Here is a 23,095-nt window from a genome sequence, read left to right as displayed (position 1 = left end):
CGCAGCTCCTTCCTCCCTGGTCCTTCCTTGAGTGTGTGTCTGTGGGTCCATCTGGGTGGGCTTGAGGAGGGGGAAGGAAGGGGGTGCTCTCTGTGGGCAGCTTGGATTGGACAAAACTTCTTTGAAAATGGTGCTTTGAGTCAAAACCTACCGGTGGCCAGTCATAGAGAGAGACAGACGGGTGCCCCAGCAAAAGCCCGAGGACCCTGAGGGGGCACCATCCCCAAGGGATAACTACCTCCTGCAGGGCCTCGCGAGACTGGGCGGGAAGGGACAGGAGGGGACAGGAGAAGCCCTTGCCCTTCTCCTGTGCCAGCCGGCCCAGGCCCTCACTCCCAGGAGGGCTTTTCCCAGAGAGCTGAAAGTAACCTTTAGGATTAAAGAGAAACGTTTCTTTGTTTGAGTTTTCTTTCTTCCCCCCTCCCCAAGCCTCTTTTCTCATCTGTAGTGGCTTTTTCCCTCTGGCTTGGGGGTCAGAGGAAAAGCACTAGAGAATGTCGACCCAGGTAGCAGGGAACCAGACCTCGTCCGGGGCCACAGACGACGATGACTCCTACGGCAGCTGGTACATCGACGAGCCCCAGGGTGACCAGGAGCTTGAGCCGGAAGGGTGAGTCGGAACCCCTGGCCCTGTCGGCCAGCGCATGGGGTGTGGCAGAGGTTACTGATGGGGGGGTGTGGGGAAGACCCTGAGCGAGGGCTGCTAAGAGGGGCTCTGCCGCTCATTTGCTGTGTGAACCCTTGGCAAGTCACAGCCTCTCTGGGCTTCAGTCTCCTCACCTGTTAGGTGAGAACAGCCTTTGTGCTGGTGTTAAGAAAATTGAGGTGGAGGACCTGGGCCAGGCTAGTCACCTAAAAAGCACCTGTGCGGTGTGTTTTTTTTTTTACTTTATTTTATTTTTGGGGGCTGTGCCACGCGGCTTGTGGGATCTTAGTTCCCTGACCAGGGACTGAACCCCGGCCCTGGCAGGGAGAGCACTGAGTCCTAACCACTGGACCGCCAGGGAATTCCCTGTGGTGTGTTTAAAAAACAGATTCCTGGGCCCCGTCCTTGCAAACTCAGATCCAGCTGGGCTGTGGTGGCTCCCTGGGTGACTCTGGCCTGTAACCAGGGTGGAGAGTCCTGGGTGAGTGGTTGAGGGAGTCGGGCCTGCCTTCAAGGTGTTACTGGCCCCTGTGGTGACCATCTGGGGTGTGCTGTTAGTAAGCGTCAGGTTCTCGGGGGAGGCCTGAGGAATCATGCCGCCCCGGTTGGCTTTGGCTGGTCTGAGGCTCCGTGAAGCTGAGGAGGCCATGTTCTCTTCAGCAGGAGTGCTCGGGCAGCCCAGGGGAGGGAGGTGGCCTCAGCCCAGCCCAGTGTGGCCTGAGGACTCAGCCCACAGCCGCCTCTGCCCAGATCCCTTCTATCTTTGTTTAGTCTGGGTACCCTGGTGGAGGAGCTGGGCCTCCTTGTGCCCCCACGCTGCCAAGGATGCCTTGCCTGCGTGGGCCCCAGAGCCCAGTTCTCCCCTTGTTGTCCCTGGCCCCGGCCCCATCCCCTACCTCCCTTCTCTGTCTGAAGGTTTGCGGAACTAGAAAGGTGAGGCTGGGGGTTGCCGAGCCAGATGTGTGCACATCTGTTCTCCATCAACAACCAAAACCGGAGAAGGGAAAAATGCTCGTGTGCCTCCCCAGAGGCCAGGGCTGTGGCCTGGCCAGGCTGGGGTCACCCGGCAGGGATGGAGACCCCACCCAGGCCTGGGGGAAGGAGATGTTGTTTGGAGGACTCGGGGTTCTGACCACCTGGAAAGCAGCCCTGCTGTCAGCAAAAGGGTGCCCTCTTCCTCTTCCCCTTCCCTGGCTGACCTCGAAAGCCCAGGGCTCCCCAGGTTCCTGCTGTGTATGGGTGAGGTGGGAGAAGCAGCAGAATGGAGAGGGGCCTGGGAGCCCCAAGAGGACACAGAATCTGACCTGAGTTAAGGCCCTGATTTGAAGATGTGTCCTTAGCCACTTCAGGGCCCAGGCATTGGCTGGGGCCAGGTGCCTGCAGCCAGCTCTGTGGCTCAGGTATTTAGATATGGCCTTAGAATAAAGCTGGGTGCATGGCAGGGACTAGGTGATGAGCAGTACCACTCCTAAGGTGGGTGTCATCTAGAATTTGTAGCTCTCTTCTCCCACTGCAGGTAAGAATGAAGAACTTTGTTTGAATCTACTTACTTGGCCAAACCAAGTCGAACTTCCTGCCAAAGGTGGGAGTGGGAAGCTGGGATCCCAGGGGAATCCCAAGGAGGCAAGCTTGGACTCACTTCTCCCTGTGTGAGTCAGACACCCCGGCGAGGTGGTGCACCAAAGCTTTGAGGAGCTCTGCACAGTGGTCCCCCTTGTGCCTCAGCGCGCCCCAGCAGGCTGGAGTCGAGGTTGTGGGCACTGGTGACAGTGTCTGGGATGGACTCAATCTCCTGGTCACATTTATCCAAGTGCCCCCTTGGCGCCAGGACCTGGTTGGAGAGGTTGGGGGTGGGGGTGAGTCTGATGGGGGTGGGGGTGAGTCTGATGGCGATGGGAGGCACACTGTCTGGGGTCTTCTGTGGACATAGGATTGATGTGTATAAGCCGAGCTGGCTCTTTTCTACCCCCAGAGGCTCCTCTGGTCAGGTTATGGGCCCTACTTGCCATGTGCTCGTGTGTCATCCACTCTTATCATCAATACCGAGCTTCCCAGCCAGAGCCTGGGGATACAAATACATCTGTGGCAGCTGTCCAGGATGTCAGTCACCTCCCCACCACTTCAAAGGGCTGCCTGGAAGGCGGAATTGGGAGGCTTCCTTCATGGCCTGCCCTCCCACCAAGAGAGGTCAACGCCAGGGTGATCTGCAGGTTCTTCTGCTGTGGTAGCAGGGAGAGGGTCAGGCAGCAGGGCTCCAGGCCCCCCGGGGACCACAGGCCCACAGACCCCCGCCCCAGACAGTCAGCCTTTCCCTCTCACCCACACAGATGTGTTCTGCCCTCCCCTCTGGATGGGGCCCTTTGCAACCTCTACCTCAGAGCCAGACTTCTAGAAACAGTTGCCTTGCTTCTTCTCCGTCTCAGTGTCCTCACCATCCTGCAGTCCGGCCTCTGTCCCTGAGTGCCCATCACCACCTCTGAATTGCCCAAGACCAAGCCTCAGCTTCCTTGGGTTCCATTGGACTCTGTCCTCACTCTTCGTCTTGGAATAAGGCCCAGAACCCTACAGTCATCCCAGAAACTCCCCTTCTCTCTGCTCCGCTACATTAAGGCATGTAAAGTCTTCCACCTAAATACCCCTGAGATACTGCCTGACATTCCCGCTCCCCCGTGACTGTTTACGCTGAGCCATTTGAAAATGCCGATACTCAACTGTTTTTGATGGAAAGAAGTGGCAGTTTCACGTGGTTCAACTTAATATCTTCCTCCACGTACTCCTTGCCTCTCACATCCTGGTCACACGCGGCTGCTGAAGTCAGACTACCTCAGTTCGAATTCCGACTCTGGTGCTTTACTAGCTGTGTGATTTGGGCGAGATACCTAGCCTCTCTGAGCCTTGTTCTCCTTATCTAGGCAAGGGGGATACTAATAGCACTCACCTCTTAGGTAATTAACTGAGTTAATACATAGGAAGTGCCTGGCACTCACTCGATGCTTAGTCAATACTAGTTACTGTTGTTGTTGTTATTCAAATCTAGCCACAGAAATCTCCTAAAATCTAGAACACTGTCCCGCTCAGACGCCCTCAGTGGCTCCCTAGTGCCTCCCATGCCTGCTATTACCGGCTCTCAGCCAGCCCTCTGCGCTGTAATCAAGCTGAAAACCTTGCCTGGCCCCAGCCTCACTGTCTACTGCCTGTCACTCCACTTTCTCGTGCTCTTTCCTCTACATGGAGCTCCCTTGCCCCTTCTTTGCCTAAAGAGATGCCACCATCTTTCAAACTCAAATCCCACCCCCTCTGAGGCCTTGCCCCAGATTTCTCTCCCTTTTCTGCATCCTTTAGCATCTGCGTGTGCCCCCTCAAAGATCAAGCGCCCGCCCTCCCTGACGTAGCATTCTCTGTGTCTGCGCCATCCGGCCTGTCCCACAGCACGAAACATGGGTCCACGAGCTGTGAGCCAAACATTTGCTCAGCTAAATTTCTGTCGCTCAGACCTCAAACATTTGAGGGTCCATGAGCCTCCGCCAAACTGAGCTAAGTAAAGGGTAGACGGGGGGCCCCGGGTGGTACAGAAAGGGCCAGAGCTGCCCCCAGACAGGGCCCTGGAGGGGGTCCATGGAGGTGAGGGTGGCTTCTGGTCTGGTGTGAGTGGGGAAACGGTCAGGCTGCTCCAGGGACGGTTTACGGAGCCCCTGCCCTGGCTGGGCCTGGTGGGGGGGCGCAGGATTGAGTAGGACTTTGTCAGGTGGTGAGATGCAGGCTGAGAGGGCCTGGAGTGGTGGTTCTGAACTCTTGGGGCTGGTGAGGGGCCCTGCCTCACCCAATATTCGAGTCAAATGCCTCAGCGTTGCAAGCGGGGAGCGTGAGGCCTGAGCTCAGACAGCAGGAACCTGATCCCCTACGTGGCACAAACTCCACTGCTCTGGGAAGAGGCTGGCTCTGCCCTGGCCAAGAAATCGCACAAAACAGACTCCTTCTGTCCCTCCACCCCAAGGACAAGCCCGTGTGACTGGGTTTTTTCCTACTTCTCTCTGGGATTCCCAAGCTCGGGGTGTTCCAGCACAGAGTACTCAGGCTCACCCTTGGGATCCCTCTTTTCCACACAGCAGGAAGGAGCCCAGCTGGGTGGGTGAGCCCCGCCTGCGGCAGGGAGGGCGCAGCTGCAGGGCTTCCTCTGATGCCTCACCCACCAGAACTTGGTGGCCTTGCCCACACTGGTTACCTCCTTCTGGCGCTCCCAGGCTCCATCTGGGCAAACCCAGAGGTCTACCTCTCTCCCAGGAACCCAGTCCTATCAGCTCTCCCAGGTTCACGTCCAGCCCTGAGCTCAGGGCTCCTACCTGATACCTTTCTCTGCCACGTGACTCAGCCCTTAATAAAACAGGTAAAGAAGAGACATAAATCCTGGAAGACCAAGGTAGATCGTTCCAGTCAGAGACACAGACCAAACTTGGATTCCAGTGAGTGAAGGACAAATCATAAGACCAATTGCTGATTGCCGGACCCAGGCGGTACGCTCAGCCACAGTTCTGAGGAGAGATCTGAGGCCTGGAGCAGTCAGGGAGGCTTCCTGGAGGAGGGAGAAATGAAGTGGGCCTTGATGGATAGAAAGGCCAAGGTGGCCCATTCTGTTTCTCCCATGTCTTCCCCTGGGAGCCCCCTGTCTCCTTCAGCCCTGTAACCTCAGAGCTGGGCATGGGACCGGCACACTTCAGGGTCATCAGAGGCCCAGAATGGCCCTGAGCAGGTGAACTGTCTAGGAGAGATCAGAGGGTCAAGGGAGGTGGTGGGTGGAGCCCCAGTATAGACAGCCTGGAACCCCAGACTGGGCTGCACACCTGGGGTTTCCCTACCTCGGCCTGACCCAGCCTTCACTCACTCTGCAGGCTGGTGCCCTCCTGCCACCCCAGCGTGCCACCCGGCCTCTACCACGCCTGCCTGGTCGTGCTGTCGGTGAGTCCCAACTGGCTTGCCGCCTACTGCCAGCCTGAACAGGGAGATATGTGTTCTTTGCTGGCGCTGGTGAAGGGAGACTCGGGGAGCCCAAATATGGGAGTGGGTACCAGGAGTTCTCCCAGGGTGGGGACCCGAACCAGGATGCAGACCAACCTTTCAAACTTCTGTCACCTCCTAGCCAGTCCCCAGTTGCTGCAGGAGTGTGCACTGTGGGGTAGGGGGTCCTGGGATTGAGTGCCCTGACTCAGCCCCTCAGGGAAGGCCTGGGCACCCGAGCCCTCCTCTGTGCTCTCCTTTCAGATCCTCGTGTTGCTGCTGCTGGCCATGCTGGTGAAGCGCCGCCAGCTCTGGCCCCACTGTGGGCACGGCAGGCCTGGGCTCCCCAGGTTGGTGCCTTGGCCTGGGCACCCCCACTCAGGGGGCCCAGCTGGGAGGGTGGTGGCTTGTTAGGTACCTAGGAGCCAGCTCTGGCCTCTGGGACACCCCAAACTCTCTCAGTCTGGGGGCTCTCCCCATCCCCACCCAGATCTCCAGGCTTAGTTGGGACCCCCTGAGGGAAGGGGAGGGACCCACTCAGATGCACCCACTCCTGTTCCAGACCCCAGGGAGACCGAGCCCAAGAGGGCCCAGCTCTAGGACACACCCCCTCAGGCAGTCCATAGTCTCGACAGGCCGTGGTCACTCCACACTGTCTTTCTTTTTTTTTTAATATTTTGGCTGCGTTGGGTCTTCGTTGCTGTGCGCGGGCTTTCTCTAGCTGCGGCCAGCGGGGCCTACTCTTCATTGCGGAGCCCGGGCTTCTCGTTGCGGTGGCGTCTCTTGCTGCGGAGCACGGGCTCTAGGCACACGGGCTTCAGTAGTTGTGGCTCGCGGGCTCTAGGGCACAGGCTCAGTAGTTGTGGTGCACGGGCTTAGTTGCTCGGCGGCATGTGGGATCTTCCTGGACCAGGGATCAAACCTGTGTCCCCTGCGTTGGCAGGCAGATTCTTAACCACTGCGCCACTAGGGAAGCCCCTCTCCATGCCATCTTGACCCTCATTTCCCTGAGGGTGTTACCTGGACCCTGATGCTTCGAGGCAGATTTATGAGGGATTGCCCTCCAGTCCCTCTGGCTGAAATTTTCTCCCCGTCTCCTTCAGCCCAGCAACCCCAGAGTCTGGGATGGGGATGACCCTGAGGAGACAGGACCGGGCAGCCTTGTGTGGGAGAGACCAAAGGCCTGGGGCGAGGTGGTAGGTGGAGCCCCAGTGTAGACAGCCTTGCACCCCAGGCCTGGGCTGCACACTGAGGTGGGGTCTGCCATGTTGGTTTTGTGAGGAACTAGCCTGGGGTTTCTGCCACACTGGCTGGCCCAGGAGAGAGTATGCCCCGCCTGGGGGAGGGCCTTGGGGAGACCGAAGCAGGATGGAGCCCTCAGGGCATGAAGGCAAACTGGAGCACAGAAGCAGAGCGTCTGAGTGGCTTGCCCTGAGCCCAGAGGGGTGATGCCTGGGACAGCCATGCCCGCTGTCTGCCCTCTGCCCCAGGGCCACTCCCAGGCCAGGGTGGCGGCTGTTGCATAAGGATGTTGTGACTTTCCAGCTCTCTGAAGGTCAGCCAGCCCAGACAGACCAATTAGCGTGGAGGCGGCTGTTTCCCGAAGCTTCCAGAGTGGGCGGAGGGAGCAGTGCTCAGGCTTCTTCCTTCTGTGTCTGCCTGTTGCAGGGGGTGGGGCAGGGGATGTTCCTGAGTCACTTTGCCACAGGGCCCAGATCTGGTTACATAGGAGGCACTACACAGACATCTGTGGAATGAATGCACGAAGGGACCTCAGTTTCCCCATCTGGAAAGTGGAACTGACTCACCTCCCCGGTTTATGGAACTCAGTGTGTGGTAATGGGCGTGCAGGGCCTGAGCAACTCCCCCCTGTCCTGCCCCCGCCTCTGCACCAGCCCTGTGGACTTCTTGGCTGGAGACAGGCCCCGGACCGTGCCTGCCGCTGTCTTCACGGTCCTCTTCAGCTCCCTGTGCTTGCTGCTCCCCACTGAGGACCCACTGCCTTTCCTGACTCTCGCCTTACCACCCGGCCAAGGTACCCAGCACAGCTGAGGCCCTGGGCTGGATTGATGGGAGGGGGCAGGTGGGAATCCAGAGTACTGGGGCTCCCCATTCCAGTCATGAGCCATAGACCAGAAGACGCTGTCCCATTGCCCTCCCCAATTGTCCCACCACAGTGCCTGAAACCTCTATTGCTCTGTCCTGAGTCAATACTGCCCTCTCTGCTCTTGTGCAAATCCCACCCTCGGGAGGGAGGGAGCACAGGCTGAGTCCCCCAGACAGCCCAGTCCCGTGTGAGCATGAAGAAGGGTGGGGAGGGGTGCGGGGAGGGGTCCTGGAGACTTGAGCTGGGCTCAAGGAGGTGATGGTAAAAAGGACAGCTGCCACCCAGAGGAGCCACTGCCCTGCAACATGACCTCCTTAGATGATCCGATCCTCACAGCAACTCCACAAGATGCAGATATTCGCCCCATTTTACAGCGTTCTGAGGATCAGAGAAGGGAAGAGTAATAAAATAGTAGCCTAATTTATTGAGTACTCACTCAGGCACTGGGCTAAGGCACTGTACACATACCTTCTCATTTTACCTTTGCTAATGTACTATATATTATTTCCATTTTACAGACGGGGAAACTGAGACTCCAAGAGGTAACTTGCCCAAGATCACAGAGCTGATAATAGTCAGAGCCTGGATTTGTGTGCAGGGCTCTTGCCCACGGAATCAGCTGAGGGGCTGGGAAGATGGAGACAGGAGAGAAGCTTGGGTGGGTTGGACCCAGGCCCCACATCTGCCCCTCCATCCTGTGTCTCTCGGCCTGTCTTGCCTTCCAGGGCCGTGGAAGATACTGGCTCTGCTCTATTACCCTGCCCTCTACTATCCCCTGGCTGTCTGTGCCACGGTCAGGCATAGAGCCGCACACCTGCTCGGCAGCGTGCTGTCCTGGGCTCATCTGGGGGTCCAGGTCTGGCAAAGGGCAGAGTGTCCGGTGTCACCCAAGGTAACCGCTGACTTATGACGGCCTGGGGCGGCGGGGCGTGGAGAAGCTGCTTAAACCAGTGTGGCTCCTTTCCTCTCTGTCCTGCTTCCCTGTTGCATAGGATTCCACGCCTTTACACACATGCTCATTCCAAGCTCTGCCCCTCTGTGGGAGAGGCTGGGGACCAAGCAGCCGGGCCGGCCCTCAGGAGCTTCCAGTCTGGGAGGGGGAAGGAGGGGGGGAAGGGGCAGAGAAGGAGGGAGAGGAACCCTGAAATCCCCCCATTATTGATCTCCCAGACTTCCCTTGGCCAGACTGGAGTGGGAGTGAAGAGAGCTGGAGGACGCAAGTGCTGAGCTGGGGGATGGTCTCAGAGGGCTAAAAAGAGAATTCCAGAACCTCAGAACCTGGTTCACTGGAGCTGGCTGGGGTGTAAAGCTTGACCAGTCCAGAGCCCAAAGGGTGGGGGTGTGGCCTACAGAGTCAGACAACCCAGGTTTGAATCCAACTTTATCCCTTCCTTCCTTTGGTCATTCCACAAACATATCTGAGCATATAGTCTGCACCAGGGACATTTCCAGGCACTGGAATACAGCTGTGAACAAGACAGATGACGTCCCTGACATCCCAAGAGCTGCCATTCCAGAAGGGGACACACAGTCAAACAAACAAATATACGAAATGATGCCAGGTGGTGCTAGGTGTTTTGAGGACACCTTACCACATTTCTGAGACTCAGGTTCCCCCCCACCCTGCCCTGCCCCCATAAATGAAGTTGATAACACGAATCCCTCAGGGTAGAGTTGAAGATTAGGTGGTTTCCATGAGAGCAGGGACTTCGTTGGTCTTTTTCACCAGCCAGGACCTGGCACATACTAAGCTCTCAATAAAAACATATTGAATTAACAAATAGATGAATACATATTCAACCCTAGGAGGGCCTCAACCCCGGGAGGCAGAGCATGTACTTCCCAGATGCCCAGGTTGCAAACTGTAATAGAAAAAATCAGGCCTGTGTCAAAGCACCAGGAACGTAGGGACATAGAAGGTGGATGTGCCCCGTTTCAGGCCCCATCCCAGCCCCCTGGGGTGGGTAGGAGAGGATTACAGAACATACTCCCTTTGGCTCCTGTAAGGGACCTGGGAGTCCAGGGGCCTGGGAGAGGGCAAGCACCTCTGCAGGGCCTGAGAAGGGGAAGTAGAAGTTGGGGCCCAGTGGCCCTGGCTGGGGGGTAGTGAAAGAACCAGAAGCCTTCCCATGCACCCTAGACCACCCTCAGGGACCCCTGTGAGCTGGGAAGGGAAATGAACCCTGGTCTTCGGCTGGGGGAAGGAGGCAGAAGGTAGGTGTGTCTAGGCGTTGTTCTGTCCATCCAGATCTACAGGTACTACTCTCTGTTGGCCTCTCTGCCTCTCCTTCTGGGCCTCGGATTCCTGAGCCTTTGGTACCCAGTGCAGCTGGTGAGAAGCTTCAGTCGTGGGGCAGCAGCGGGTTCCAAGGTAAAGGGGCAGGGCTGGGGTGGGCTCGTACTCAGCACCCAAGACACCCTGGACTTGCCCGTATCTATTGTTCCCCTACGTGTGGTCATGCCCGGTGTGGAGCCTAGAATATAACACGTGCTCAGAAAATGTTTGCTAGTCGCAGAGGGACTGGTTGGTCCTCCCTCCCCAGGCAAAGGCCAGGCCAGGCCCTCGGCTGGCACCCATGGCAAGAGAGAATTCTTACAAGATATGGCAATCTTATTTGAGATTAGGTAGACCTTCTAAGCACCTGCCCTGTGCCAGGCCCTAGGCTGGGTTTGTGAACTTAGCCGAGTGACTTGTGTCGGACCTCCAGGACTCCCAGTGTGCAACATATATTTACAGTGCGCTGTGAGAAGTGCAACCAGGGCTCATCCAGCTGACCTGGGAGCATGGGTGGAGGCGGGACCCAGTGCTCTTCCTGGCGAGAGAGGAGGAAGAGGGAGACTGCTCCGCGGAGGCCCTTGAGAAAGGTTAAAGACACAGATGCAAAAGGCTGATTGCTCTGCGGATGTGGAGGGTGAAGGAAAGGCTTGAAGGGTGGCATCTAGGACAGACAGCAGGTGGGTGGTGGCGCTAGTTGCTGACATACACAAGGCTGGATGAGAGCAGGTGTGCGGGGGACGATGTGTAGCTGTAGGTGTGTGGCGCTGAGGGGTCTGGCGGGCAGCTGGACTGTGGGCCTGGAGCTCAGGAGAGGGGCTAGGACTGAAGCCAGAGAAGGAGTGAGGCCCCCATGGAGGAATGAAGAGTGAGGGGAGAAGAGGTGGGTGGGCTCAGCATCTCTGGGGCGACCCTGGGTCCCCCACAGGCCCACCTGACTCTGGGTTTTGCTCTCACAGGGTAGCAGTAGGGTCCTCAGTACTTGTCACTACTGCCCTCCAGATGCTCAGAAGAGGGGAGCAGCTCCCCAGGACACACAGCACCTCGTCCAGGCCCTTCCCTTCCCTTCCGGGGATCCTCTCGGCCTCTCCCTGCATTGCATGCCTTTCCTCTTGGGAAGTCGGAGGAGAACTAAAATCCTCTTTGGCCCTTGGTCAAAGAGTTTTAAGCCTCAAAGGACACAGTCAAGCTTTGAGCTGACCCACACCTGCCCTGGATCCCAGGGTTGCCATGGCAACAGGTGACCATGGCCTATATTTTCCTAATCGTCAGGGGCCAGGGGCTCACTGCATCTTACTGTGGGCCTCTGCCACTTGGCAGGGAGTTTAAGGCCTGGAATGTGGCTTAGACAAATCAGGTCACCCTTGTGATCTCCCTGGAGTAGGAGAGGGCTGGGGGGATCTGACCTGAAATGGCCCTATCCTGTGTCCTAATCAGGGATGTGCTCATGGGACATAAGTTCCCTTTTTGCTTCAGTCTTAGCTACTAGAGGCCAGAGGGCCAGGAGGAAAGCAGTGATGTGATGTGACTAAGTAAAGCTGGAGAGAGTTGGAGATAGACCTTAGGAAGAACTTCCCTGCATTGAGAGTTCTTAGATAGGAGACTGATTAGTCTTTTATTTACGGAGGAGGGAAGGGCAGCTTTGGGGGGCATGGACCTCGTCCCCACGGGATGGCCCTTATCTGTACTCCACCACTGCCAAGAGGTTTGTACGCGCACCTACCCTGAGCCAGGGCCCCAGGGATGGCTCGAGACAGGTCCCATCTGCTTATCCATTTGTCTGTCGCCACAGGGGCTGCAGAACAGCTACTCTGAAGAATATCTGAGGACCCTCCTGTGCCAGAAGAAGCTGAAAAGCAGGTGAGGTCCTAGGGCCAGGGGACAGGTCTGGGCAGGCAGGCTTGTTTGGGAGGCTGGCACTGGGCAGCATGGTGGGGCAGAGATGAGGAATGAACCAAACCCTGGGGCCCAGGCTCAGGGCAGGGGCTTCTCCTGAGAGCTCTCTCCTGCCTGGGTCTTTCTGCAGCTCCCACACGTCCAAGCAGGGCTTCCTGTCCCGGGCCTGGATCTACTTCAGACACTACGTCTACACTCCACAGCGAGGTATGGCGTGGGGAGCTGAGGTCAAGAGTGACAGGTGACCTCACCCCTCTTTTGCGTAGAACAGCTGCAGTAGAAGGTCCGCTCCTTTCCCCGAAACTCTTGTCATCGGGAAGAACAACCCCAGCTTGGGACAAGGGGAAGCCCCTGGCCTGGCCTTGGTGGTCCAGGGTCCTGTGAGCCCTGGCCCTTGTCCTAGGCCTCTTGGGAGGGATGGGGCTCCCGGGGCTGGCTGCTGTTGGGGTTCACCACACCCCTCCTTTTGGGGACTGCAGGATTCCGACTCCCCCTGAAGCTGGTGCTTTCAGTCACCCTGACAGGGACGGCCATCTACCAGGTATGTCCTGCCTCTGTAGTGCCACTTGCCTCTGGACCCCTGCTCCCAACCCCCAAGGCTGAGATGGCTCAGGCCCTCAGCTCAGCTCTCCAAAAGCCCCGACCCAAATCCTGTCCAGCTGCTTCTGGCCATCTTGGGAATGCTGGCCTACCCAGAGGAGAGGGGATGGTAACTCTTGTTGGGCTCACACAGGGTCAGAGCACAAGTTTTGGAGTCACATAAATGTGGATTTAAATCCTAGCTCCTTTATTTACCTCCTGAGTGACCTTGGGCAAGTTACTCAACATCCCTGAAACAATTAGCTTAGCTGTGAAATGGAGGAAATAGATTAATTCCTTTTAGCTGGGAAGATTTAGTGAGAATAATATATGTTTGATAAATCCCCACCACCACTATGCCCCCCTCAGAAAAAAACCAAACAAACAAAAAATCAAAAACCCTGGAAGGTAGGTATGATTTTTCTCCATTTTACAGATGGAGGAAATAGAGGCTGAGAGATGAACTGTAGGAACTTGGCCAAGTTCCTACAGTTAATATCTCAGGGTAGCCAAAATTTGAATCCAGGTCTGTCCAGCTTCAGTGCCTGTGCTCATTTTTAGGACACTTTGCTTTGTCCAACATGGAAAAATTGGAAATTTTATATTCTGAAGTTTTAGATAGATAGATGATTGATAGGCGGTCAGAGATACACACGTATACTTGTGCTGCTTGAAAGCATATCTGAGGCCTATGAGGCTGAAGTCGTATCTGTTTGTAATGTGTGATTGGAGGCACGAGGATGCTGCTCTAAGGGACAGATAAGAACACTGTGAAGGCTGATGGGCACGTGGAGGCAGCCCGTGTGCTGCCGGAGTTTCTTCCCTGAAGTCTCAGAGCACACTTTTCCTGGGATGGGAGTGTCTGGTGTGAGCACAGCCAGGCCCTGCCGCCCTGATTTGGGGGTTCTTCCAGGTGGCCCTGCTGCTACTGGTGGGCGTGGTACCCACCATCCAGAAGGTGAGGGCAGGGATCACCGCGGACATCTCCTACCTGCTGGCTGGCTTTGGGATCGTGCTCTCAGAGGACAGGCAGGAGGTGGTGGAGCTGGTGAAGCACTACCTTTGGGCTCTGGAAGGTGAGGCCTCTCGGGAGCCCCTGAGGGCCGGCAGTGGGGACCTCAGCTGGGATACCTGAGCTCTGTCCCAGGTGCTGCGGACATGCGGGGTGTCCTTGGGCACGTCCCTTCCCCTTTCTGCATCTTGGCTGCTTCATCTCCAAATTGGGGTGGTTGGAGCTTCCAGTTCCAAGTCTCTGAGACCTGAAGGTCACCTCAGCGGGCCCCTGTTAGCTTGTGTGGTGTCTCCCACCCCCACCCCTAGTGACATTGCCCAGTTCTGCAGGCGTGGAGATGGGGGAGGGTGTGGTATGTGTGAGCTGAGGGGACAGCCCGGGGCCTTTGCTGCGGGTGGGGAAAGGGAAAAGGAGGCAGTGAAGTGGGACAGTGCGCCAGGATTCTGAGCTAATCCTCATGGCAGGTGGGTGGGGTCAGGCAGGGCGGACGCTTTCTCTTCCCCAATCCCTGTCCTCCAGGCACCTGCTTTCTCCTTCCTTCCCTTGACAATGAGCTCCTGGGCCCGGGAACTGTACTAGTCTCCCCTTCTGTGGTCTGATGCCTCCTTATCCCTTAGCCCTGTTTCCCACCTACGCCACCTCCACAGCCCTGTGGACGAGACTGAGAAGTATCCTCACTTGACACACGGGGAGGGAATCACCTGAGGTCATACAGCCAGGCAGACGGGAGCCAAGAGGAGAACACAATCTCCTGATGCCCGGGCTGGGGCTCTCCATCACCTTGAGACAAAGCCTGATGGTCAGGTGTCATGGGGCCTGCACCCTCTGCTGGCTTGGGAGTCCCTGGCAAAGGCACAGGCAAAGGCACCCTGGCTCTGGAGGAGTAACATGTGATGGTCAGAGTCTAGGCTGCCAGGATGGCAGGTGGAGGTGTGATCGCTCTGCAGCTCTTTCTTACCATTACCATCAGGGAGGGAGTAGGAGTGGGCAGGGGTATATGCAGTGACTGCTTCCTTCCCCAGCTACCACTCCCACCACTTTCCTGAGTGCGTCTGCTCCCTGGAACTGTGGCCAAAGCCCACAAGATAGACAGGTGACAAGTTCTGGATGGGCTGAAAATGACATCTCCAGGGAGATTTTCCAAGTTGGCTGCAATCTGGGCCACAGGCAGGAGCAGACATGGCCCACATCAGTCCACATCCAAGCTCAAACCTTGCTCACTGCAGCCCTGTTAGGTCAGCATCATTGATCTCATCTCACAGAGCAGGAAATCAAAAGGCAGAGGGAGGAAGTGACATGTCCAGGACAATGGATTTGGTTTCTACTCAACACACCTGACACTTCTAATCACATGTTGCAGTTTCCAAGCCCAAATGCTCCCACTTTGGATCTCCTTGGATGCAGGGGTCAAACAGATCAGTGTTTAACAAGGAAAACTGAGGCCCGAGAGGATTAGAGATATACCCCAAGCACTCAGCAAGCCAGGGATGGACCTGAGATAGGCCTGAGCTTGGGGACCTTTTGGTCTGTTCTTAGCCTAAGAAACGAATGTCTTCTGAGCTCCGAGAGCCTGTTTTAGGGCTGCCCACCTAGCACCTGGACTATAAGGCTGGCATCATTCACAGAAATCTCACAGTCTGAGTCAGGCAGACCAGATTAGAATTCCTGCTCCATCACTTACCAGCTGTGTGACCCCGGCAAGCCACTTTACTCCTTTGGACCTCCATCTTCCTACCTGCAAAATGGGCGCTGAAGCTCTAAGGGCAACCTGGTCCTAGAGGCGCTTGACTGAGTAGGGGAGACAGACTGATCCACGGAATCAGTGCCCAGGAGGGGGCAGGTGCAGAGTCCCAGAGGAGGCAAAGTGCAGGAAGATTTTATGGGTACCAGGATTAGGAGGGACCCAAGTTTGGACACATTTGAGGTAGAGAGGAGCAAGAGGTAGACAAGTGGAGACCAAAGGCCAGGCTGGGGCCAAGGGGGCTGGCTAACCCTTCACCCCAATTAACCTGTTCACTCACCTGGGCAGCCTCAGCAGGCAGGCTCCTCACCTCCTGGCAGAAACAGTCCAGAATGTACCTTCGCTGGTACCGTGTTGGCTCTAGGAGGGCAGAGCTGCGCGTGTCCAGGGCTTTCTCCTAGCCTTCCTTTCAGAAAAGTGCCCCCTTCTGCCCCCAGAGGAGTGAGCCAGGGACAGGCAGATCGGGCCCGGGTTTCTGTAGCGGTCATCCTCAATACTGGCTGTGCCTGAGAATCACCTGGTAACTTGTAAGAAATCCCAAGGCTCGAGCCAGACTTCAGAAACCTTGAGGGTGGGGCCCAGCCTCTGTGATGGGACAAGCCCTCCCCACGGTTCTGATGCCAGCCTGAGTTTGAGAACCATTGTAGCAGGAGCTCTACACATGTCGGTTGGCTGATTGATTTCAATCAGTTGCTGTTTGAAATAGATCATTAGGACTCTGTCTTTGAAAAAAAAAAAAACAACAACCCAGTTCAGTGGTTCTTAACCCTGACCGCACATCGGAATTACTGGGGTTGCTTTCCCAAAAGCTATGGCCTGGATCCTATGCCCAGAAATTCTGATTTAATTGGTCTGGGGTACAGCCTGGGCCATGGGAAGTTGAACAACTCCAGGTGATCCTAATATGCTGTCAGTGCTGAGACCCACATCTCCAGAACCTGTGGCTACAAGGACCTAGTGCTTGCCTTTCCCGTGTGTGTTTGCTCCCCTCCTGAGTCTCTGATGGGAGCCAGGAACACTTCCCTTGGCTGACCAATGAGATCAGAGTGCAGACACCCTGGGCTCATTCTGGGTCTGCTTGGAAATGATTGCACCAATTGCTCTGTCACTTCCTAGCAGTGTGGCTGGCGGGTCAGGCCCTCTCTCTGAGTCTCAGCTTCTTTGTTGGTCCCATGTCTCCCTGTGCCTCTCCTGTGGGGTTACTATGAGGGTGTTGAGTAAGACTAGATGTGGATATAGGGTGGAAAGGTTGTAGCCCTGCATCCCTGCTATGCTAAATGCCAGGCTTGTTCACAACACCATGCATTCTCCCCCAGCTGCTGGTGTTACAGGGAACTCACGATCTGTGCAAATGGACGGGGTGGGTGGCGACCCGGGGAGGAGATGGGTAGCAGTGGTCACTTCCCTCATTCTGATGGACTCAGGCCACACTGACGGGCGCTCACATCTTAACAAAGGCCACTGACGCAGGCCCTGATGGGGTTTTATGGCTCACAGCATGCTGGGAGACGGGCAGCCCAGCAGTGTGCCCAGCATGGGCAAGCTGAGGCTGGGAGATGAAATGACCCCCTGAAGCCCACACAGCCAGGAAGCCATGGAGCTAAAGGCAGATGCCACATTGGATGGAGTCTCTCACTGGGGGTCACACAGCAATGGAAGCAGCAAGACCGGGGTGAGGGCCAGGTCTGCAGCCTCAGAGCCGGCCTCTCTCTGTCTTGGCCACCAGATGTCACCTGGCAGTATTGGTCAACCAAGGTCATCGACTTATACTGGATCTGAGAACAGGGGATGTGACAAGAGGCCTCCCCTCAGAGGGGGGTGTGGGGCAGGGATAACTCCCACCCAGGTACCATCCTGGCAGCAGTTCGGGGTCTCCCAGGAGACCCCCCCAGGCCCTGACCTCCCACTTTGCTCCCTTTCCACCTTCCAGTTTGCTACATCTCGGCCTTGGTTCTGTCTTGCTTGTTCACCTTCCTCATGCTGACCCGCTCGCTGGTGACACACAGGTGAGTGACAGGCTCTGATTCCCCCCGGTGCAGACGTGGGGAAGGGGTCAGAGCCCTGTGGGCCTGCAGGACCCCTGACCCAGGAGGCCTGTGGGGAGAAGCTAGGGGCTGGAGGGAGGGAGAGTCCCTGCAGGACCAGGCTGTTACTGAGCCCAGCTGCCCTGTGGTGGGTGGAGATGGTGGGGCATCCCTGTCCGGTTGGAGAAACATCTGCGACTGATGTACGGCTGACGAAGGGCTGGCGTGGGGCCACCTGGGAAAGCTGGCATGCTACCTGGGAATGGAGATGAGGGAGGAAGGGTGCCACAGGCGGGAGGAACTGTGTGGGCAAGAACAAGTGTGAAGTGTGGGTGAGGAGTGGACTGGCTGGCGCTGGGGCACCAGAGAGATTATTGTGGGACATGGAATGCCAAGCCGCCTACCTTGCCCTTTCATGGTGAATGGTAAGGAGCGCTGTGGAAACGTGGGCAGAGAGGGAGAGAAGCTTCTAGCTGGGAGTAGAGTGGGTGGGGAGGGGAGGGCCAGGGACTTGGCAGGGAGCTGGTCCGTATGCTGTACATTTATCAGGCCTCAGGGTTCCTGCCCCAGGATCTTTTCTCACAGGGTTGGCTCTACTTAGGCTGGCATATCAAGGCCCTCAAGCTTCTGCCTGCCTGGAACCTTGCCTCCTGCCCTGACGGCCGAGCTGCCAATCACTTTCCATCCCTACTGTTGTGTCCCATGTTCCTGACTTGGCTCGGTTGAGCCTTCTGCCTTAATTTGTCTCCCTTGATCCCTGCCCCGCCCCCCACCAGCTTAGTCTGATTCATCCTTTAAGATGCAACTCAGACATCACCTCCTCTGGGAAGCCCTCCCTGATCTCCCAGGCTGGGTTAGTAGCTCCTCTGGGCTCCCACAGCTCTGGGCTTCCCTGCCTGTGGCCGTGGGTTGTACTTAGACTGGGAGTTCAGCCAGAGGCTGGCCCAGAGCAGGAAATTAGGGAGCGTGTGTGCTCCCTGAGATCGCTGGCTTCCTCACTCCCCCCCCAGGGCCAACCTGCGAGCTCTGCACCGAGGGGGCGCCCTGGACCTGGGCCCCCGGCCCCCGAGCCCTCGCCCCTCCCGCCAGGCCATATTTTGTTGGATGAGCTTCACCGCCTACCAGACTGCTTTTACCTGCCTTGGTGAGCGCCCCCTTGCCCACTCCACCTGACCTCGGCAGGCCTCACGGGCCCGAGTGGGGGAGGGGAGGGTTCCCAGCAGGTCTTGGCTGCCTCTTGGGGTCTGCCTGTGCTGGAGCTGGCTCTGGGGCTAAAAGCAAGAGGAGGGACCCACCTTGCCTTCCCTGCCCTCAGCGAGTCCACACAGGTGGGGTCGGGGGGCAGGTGCAGGGGCCCTTGGTAAAAGGATACCCGTCCCATGAGGATGGCTCCTGGGTGCCACCAGGGGTTTACACAGAAGGTGACCCAGGGCTGGAAAGTTCGAGGAGGCATGTTCCTGCTTTTGTAAGGGAGGGCAATATCATGATGGGCTGTCTCAGGAGGTCATCCCTGTCGCTGGGAGTATTCAAGCATGGTTATGCGGCCATGGTTGGGGACCGCAAGGAGGGCCCTGCTCTGAGAGAACTGGACTAGATTAACTTCAAGGACCCCTCCAAGCTCCGAGTTTCTGATTCTCCCCTTGGGCACTGCGGTGAATAAAGTCCTTGCAGATGTGAGGGGGCTGGGGCCATTGCTGCCGAAGCAAGGGCCTGATTTCTCCCTCTGCTGCTGGTTCCTTCAGTTCTCACCTTGCTGGCGGAGGTGGAAAAAGATGATAAAGGGGTGGACGAATCACTAGCACTAAAAGTCATAACTCCTCGTATAGGTAAACTTTATGCCTCTGAAACCCTTTTGTACATATCCCGCGTAAACAATTAGCTGACTGTTTCAACAGGCAACTTTCAGGTACCTACCATGAGCCAGGCTTTGGCCAGTAGGAATGCAAACATCAATTTCAAATACTGTCTTGTCCTCAAGGACTCAGGAGCAACTGGGGGAAAATGACATTTGCAAAGCACTCTGTGGTTTTCAAAGAGCCGCCACAGATACTGTCTCATTGGCTCCTCACAACAGCCCTCCTGGGTAGGGGCTGCTTATCCCCTTTTTACAGAGGAAGAAACCAAGGCTCAGAAAGGTAAAATAACTTGCTCAAGGTGGCACAGCTAAGCAGCAGCAGAGCAGGTATCTGAAACCAGGTCTGCCCAGTTCCAAAGCCTGGGGCTCCTGGGAGTGGCAAGGGTGGGCTGATGCCTTTCCCTGGTCTCCTCCCCATGCTGGCAGGGCTCCTGGTGCAGCAGATCCTCTTCTTCCTGGGGACCTTGGCCCTTACCTTCCTAGTGTTCATGCCCGTGCTCCACGGCAGGAACCTTCTGCTCCTCCGATCCCTGAAATCCTCATGGTGAGTGAAGCAAGGGACCGAGGGCTCTGGGACCGCTTCCCCGAGGACCACTAATAGTGACACCCGCCCCATCCCTTCACCCCCCACAGGCCCTTCTGGCTGACCTTGGCCCTGGCTGTGACCCTGCAGAACATGGCAGCCCACTGGGTCTTCCTAGACACTCACCGTGGACACCCAGAGCTGACCAACCGGTGAGGTTGCTCCTGGGCTTGCGCCTCCCTTAGGCCCTCAGCTGCTTCTTCGGTGTCTTTGTCCTTGTGCCCTTCTCCCTCGTCTGCCATCTTTCCCCTTTCTCTAATGGGGAGCCCAGTGAGCAGTAAAAAGGGCTTGCCTTAAAAGGGGCCAGTGACCCAGCTTAGTCCAAACTACCTCTCTGTTTACCTGTCACAGGGCCAGAAATACCTCCATGAGCCTTTCCTGTTTTGGGGATCAATACTGCTCTCCCCTTTGCAGGAAGGAGGTTAACAGAAATATTATTTCCGTGCTAGGCTGTGGGAGGACCTTGGCCCCAGGAGAGACTAAGAGTCAGTGGACAGGGGACCCAGAAGAGGGAGGTGGGGGCACCAGGGTCATAGAAAGATCCAGGTGGACCTGGACTTAAACCCCACTGACTAGCCAGACAGCCTTAGCAAAGTCTCCCAGACTCTCTGGGTCTCTGTCTCCCAGATGGGTGGGATGAGTGAGCTGGGTTGAGAGAGCAGACCCAGCCCAGAAGATGGGTACACAGAGGTGTAACCAACCAATACATGGCAGTTGTGGTCAGCTAGGTCTGCCACTGACCCTGAGGAAGGGACTCTGTGTGAGGACCTGCCTCAGCTCTCTTCTCCCTGACCCCAGGCGAGCACTCTATGCAACCACCTTCCTTCTCTTCCCCATCAATGTGCTGGTGGGTGCCATGATGGCCGCCTGGCGAGTGCTGCTGTCTGCCCTCTACAATGCTGTCCACCTTGGCCAGATGGACCTCAGCCTGCTGCCACCTAGAGCCGCCACTTTCGACCCCGGTAAGGTTACTGGGCAGGAGCTGGGGGCAGGGGATGCTCAGGCTGCCCAAGCAGTGCGGGAGGGTCTGCTCTGACCTGGTCTCTGCAGAGGATGTCTGTAACCCCAGGCTGTGGGTATGTGTAGGGGGCCATGTGCAGTGCACGTGCGACACGCTCAGGTGCCCACGAGCTCGCATGCAGGGTGTGCAGGGCACTCCCTGTGTCTGTGTTAGGTGCCGGCTGGGGCCCCCCCGCACTAGCATGGCCATTCCCCACCCACCCAGGCTACCACACATACTGCAACTTCTTGAAGATGGAGGCCAGCCAGTCACATCCAGCCTCGACAGCCTTCTGCGTCCTGCTCCTGCAAACTCGGAGGCCCCAGCCCCGCACGGCCCCCCGGGATGGCCTCAGACTGGGGGAGGAAGAGGAAGGTGAGCCTTTCCAGTGGGAATGGGGGGAATTGAGCCCACCCGGCTTCTCCCAGGAAGGAGGCACGCCCCCTCTCCCGCAACGCAAGGGAGACAGGGCTAGGATGCCCACATCCTCTCTGGGCTGCCTGTGGGAGAGAAGAAATGAGAATTCTCCTGGTCCGTCTCAGGGTAATTTTTCCCATAATACTAACAGACACACACTTTCTGTCACGTGTGTGCACACACACTCACTCCTCATGTGGAGAATGAGACAGCTGTCTCAGAGCTAAGGGGCTCCGTCACCCCTACCACCCCAGGCCACCCCCTGCCTCTCCTAAGCAGTACATCCTCCCCCGCCCTGCTGCCTGGGAAGCGTGTAGTAGGGAGGGGGACCCTTGTCCCAGCCCTGCCTCCAGTCCCCTCCACAGAGCTCATCCTATCCCTCTTCTGCTGGCCACCCAGAGGATGACACCCTGAGCCTTAACAAACACGCTTCTGCACCGCACACTCTCCTGGCTTCCCACCCTGTGAACGGGCACCTGGAGCCCCAGTCTCGGCCTCCCTCACCCTACATACACAGGTCTTGGTGCTGGGGGTGGGGCTTGGCTGGGTGTGTGTTGAGTGACTCACGGAAGGTCTCTTTTCAGGGATGCAGCTGCTGCAGACCAAGGACCGGGCGGCCAAGGGAGCGGGGCCCCGGCTAGGCCGAGGCAGGGCCCGCTGGGGTCTGGCATACACGCTGCTGCACAACCCAGCCCTGCAGGCCTTCCGGAAGACAGCCCTATCGGATGCCCGGGTCAACGGTGCCCAGCCCTGAAGGTGGGGAAGGCCACCCGCCGTGTCCTTGCCTGTGCTGGAGCACTTCCCATCCTCCCAGCCCACTCCCTCCCCAGCTCTCCCAGCATCTGTCACTCCAGCCATGGCAGCCTCTCTGCTTGGCACCAGCTCTGTCAGCAGGTCCCGGGGGTTCAGGGCCAGCCGGGGGTTGCTTTGCTTGGGTGGAAGTCTGTCAGCACTGTGAACCTCAAGCCTTGGGAAGGCTCTGGTCTGCCCCTTTGACCCTGGGAAGCCAGCTAGGGCTCTGGAGAAAGCAATCGGTGGTTTAGGCCCTCGGTCCAGGAGCCTCCCGACGCTGGCTCTGCCGCCAGCCTTCAGGCTTCACGGAGGCCTTCTCCCGAATCGGCGCTGGTGATGCAGGCCGGGACAACCTAGGATTCCAGCTGGGCCCACTCAGCCTTGGAACACACCACTGTGACCAGACACAGCGCTTCCTCTCTCCCACAGCTTTCTCCGCTCCTCCTGGGCGTCCCTGTGGCCTGCAAGGCAGCCCAGGAGGAAGCCGTGGGCTCCTACCTGGCAGCAGTCACGGCTCAAACCAGGCCCCACACTGAGCTGGCCACACTTGAGAGCCTGATATTTTTGTAGCTGGTATGCCTTTAGATATTATGAAAGAGGTTAGTGTGTTCCCTTTAATAAACTTGTCCCTAAGAAACAGTCTTCCTGAAGGGGAGGGGTACGTGGGGAAAACCACCCGGCATCTCAGTCAATCAACACTGTGTTTATGGGGCTTGGGTGGGGTTGGGGTACTCTGGTCAATGCTGGGCTGGGCACTGGATGGGGGGCAGAATGGGAACCGTGGCCACATCCCTTGGGGTGGTGGAGAGACTGGGGGCCTATGGTGCCACCCCTGAGCCGTGTGAGCATTGGCTTTGGAAGTAAGACTGATTCTGGGTCTTCGAGAATGAGCAGGATTTGGGGAGCAGGAGAGATTTCAAGAGATGGGGAGACAATATGAATAAAGGTATGGATGTAGGAGGAGACTAGTATGCAGAAGGGAGGGCAACTGAGGGGGTCCCTCCCCCTGCTGGGGACTGAGGTGCGGGCATGTATGAGTGAGGGTTTGGGGGCCACTGTGGGGCTGGGGCTACCGAGGGTGGGGCAGATGTGGCCACCCCACACACCTGGATCAGTGGGGCCTCCAGAAATATCTGCACAATTACATCACATTCCTGCACCCAAACGACAGCCTCA

General features: G+C 57.3%; 1 protein-coding gene across 2 annotated transcripts; it reads left to right on the top strand.

Moving 5' to 3' along the window:
* Positions 1-494: 494 nt before the first annotated feature.
* On the top strand, positions 495-21,881 carry STRA6 (signaling receptor and transporter of retinol STRA6; the record flags this gene model as incomplete). Of its 2 annotated transcripts, none has more annotated exons than XM_082851116.1 (18): positions 495-610; positions 5,533-5,599; positions 5,903-5,988; positions 7,561-7,673; positions 8,264-8,287; positions 8,471-8,637; positions 9,994-10,116; positions 11,813-11,880; positions 12,047-12,123; positions 12,396-12,457; positions 13,409-13,571; positions 17,179-17,254; positions 18,283-18,416; positions 19,554-19,671; positions 19,761-19,862; positions 20,509-20,672; positions 20,936-21,085; positions 21,712-21,881. In XM_082851116.1, 18 exons carry the CDS (start codon positions 495-497, stop codon positions 21,879-21,881), a joined length of 1,980 nt encoding a protein of 659 aa, XP_082707242.1. The 2 variants fall into 2 exon arrangements, with proteins under 2 accessions (XP_082707242.1, XP_082707241.1); XM_082851115.1 differs by having other exon boundaries at positions 7,534-7,673.
* Between the last annotated feature and the right edge of the window lie 1,214 nt (positions 21,882-23,095).

This window comes from Leucopleurus acutus (assembly GCF_964270905.1).
Source record: "Leucopleurus acutus genome assembly, chromosome: 1".
In the NCBI taxonomy this organism is placed as follows: domain Eukaryota; kingdom Metazoa; phylum Chordata; class Mammalia; order Artiodactyla; family Delphinidae; genus Leucopleurus; species Leucopleurus acutus.
This window is presented reverse-complemented; position numbering and strand designations above follow the sequence as displayed.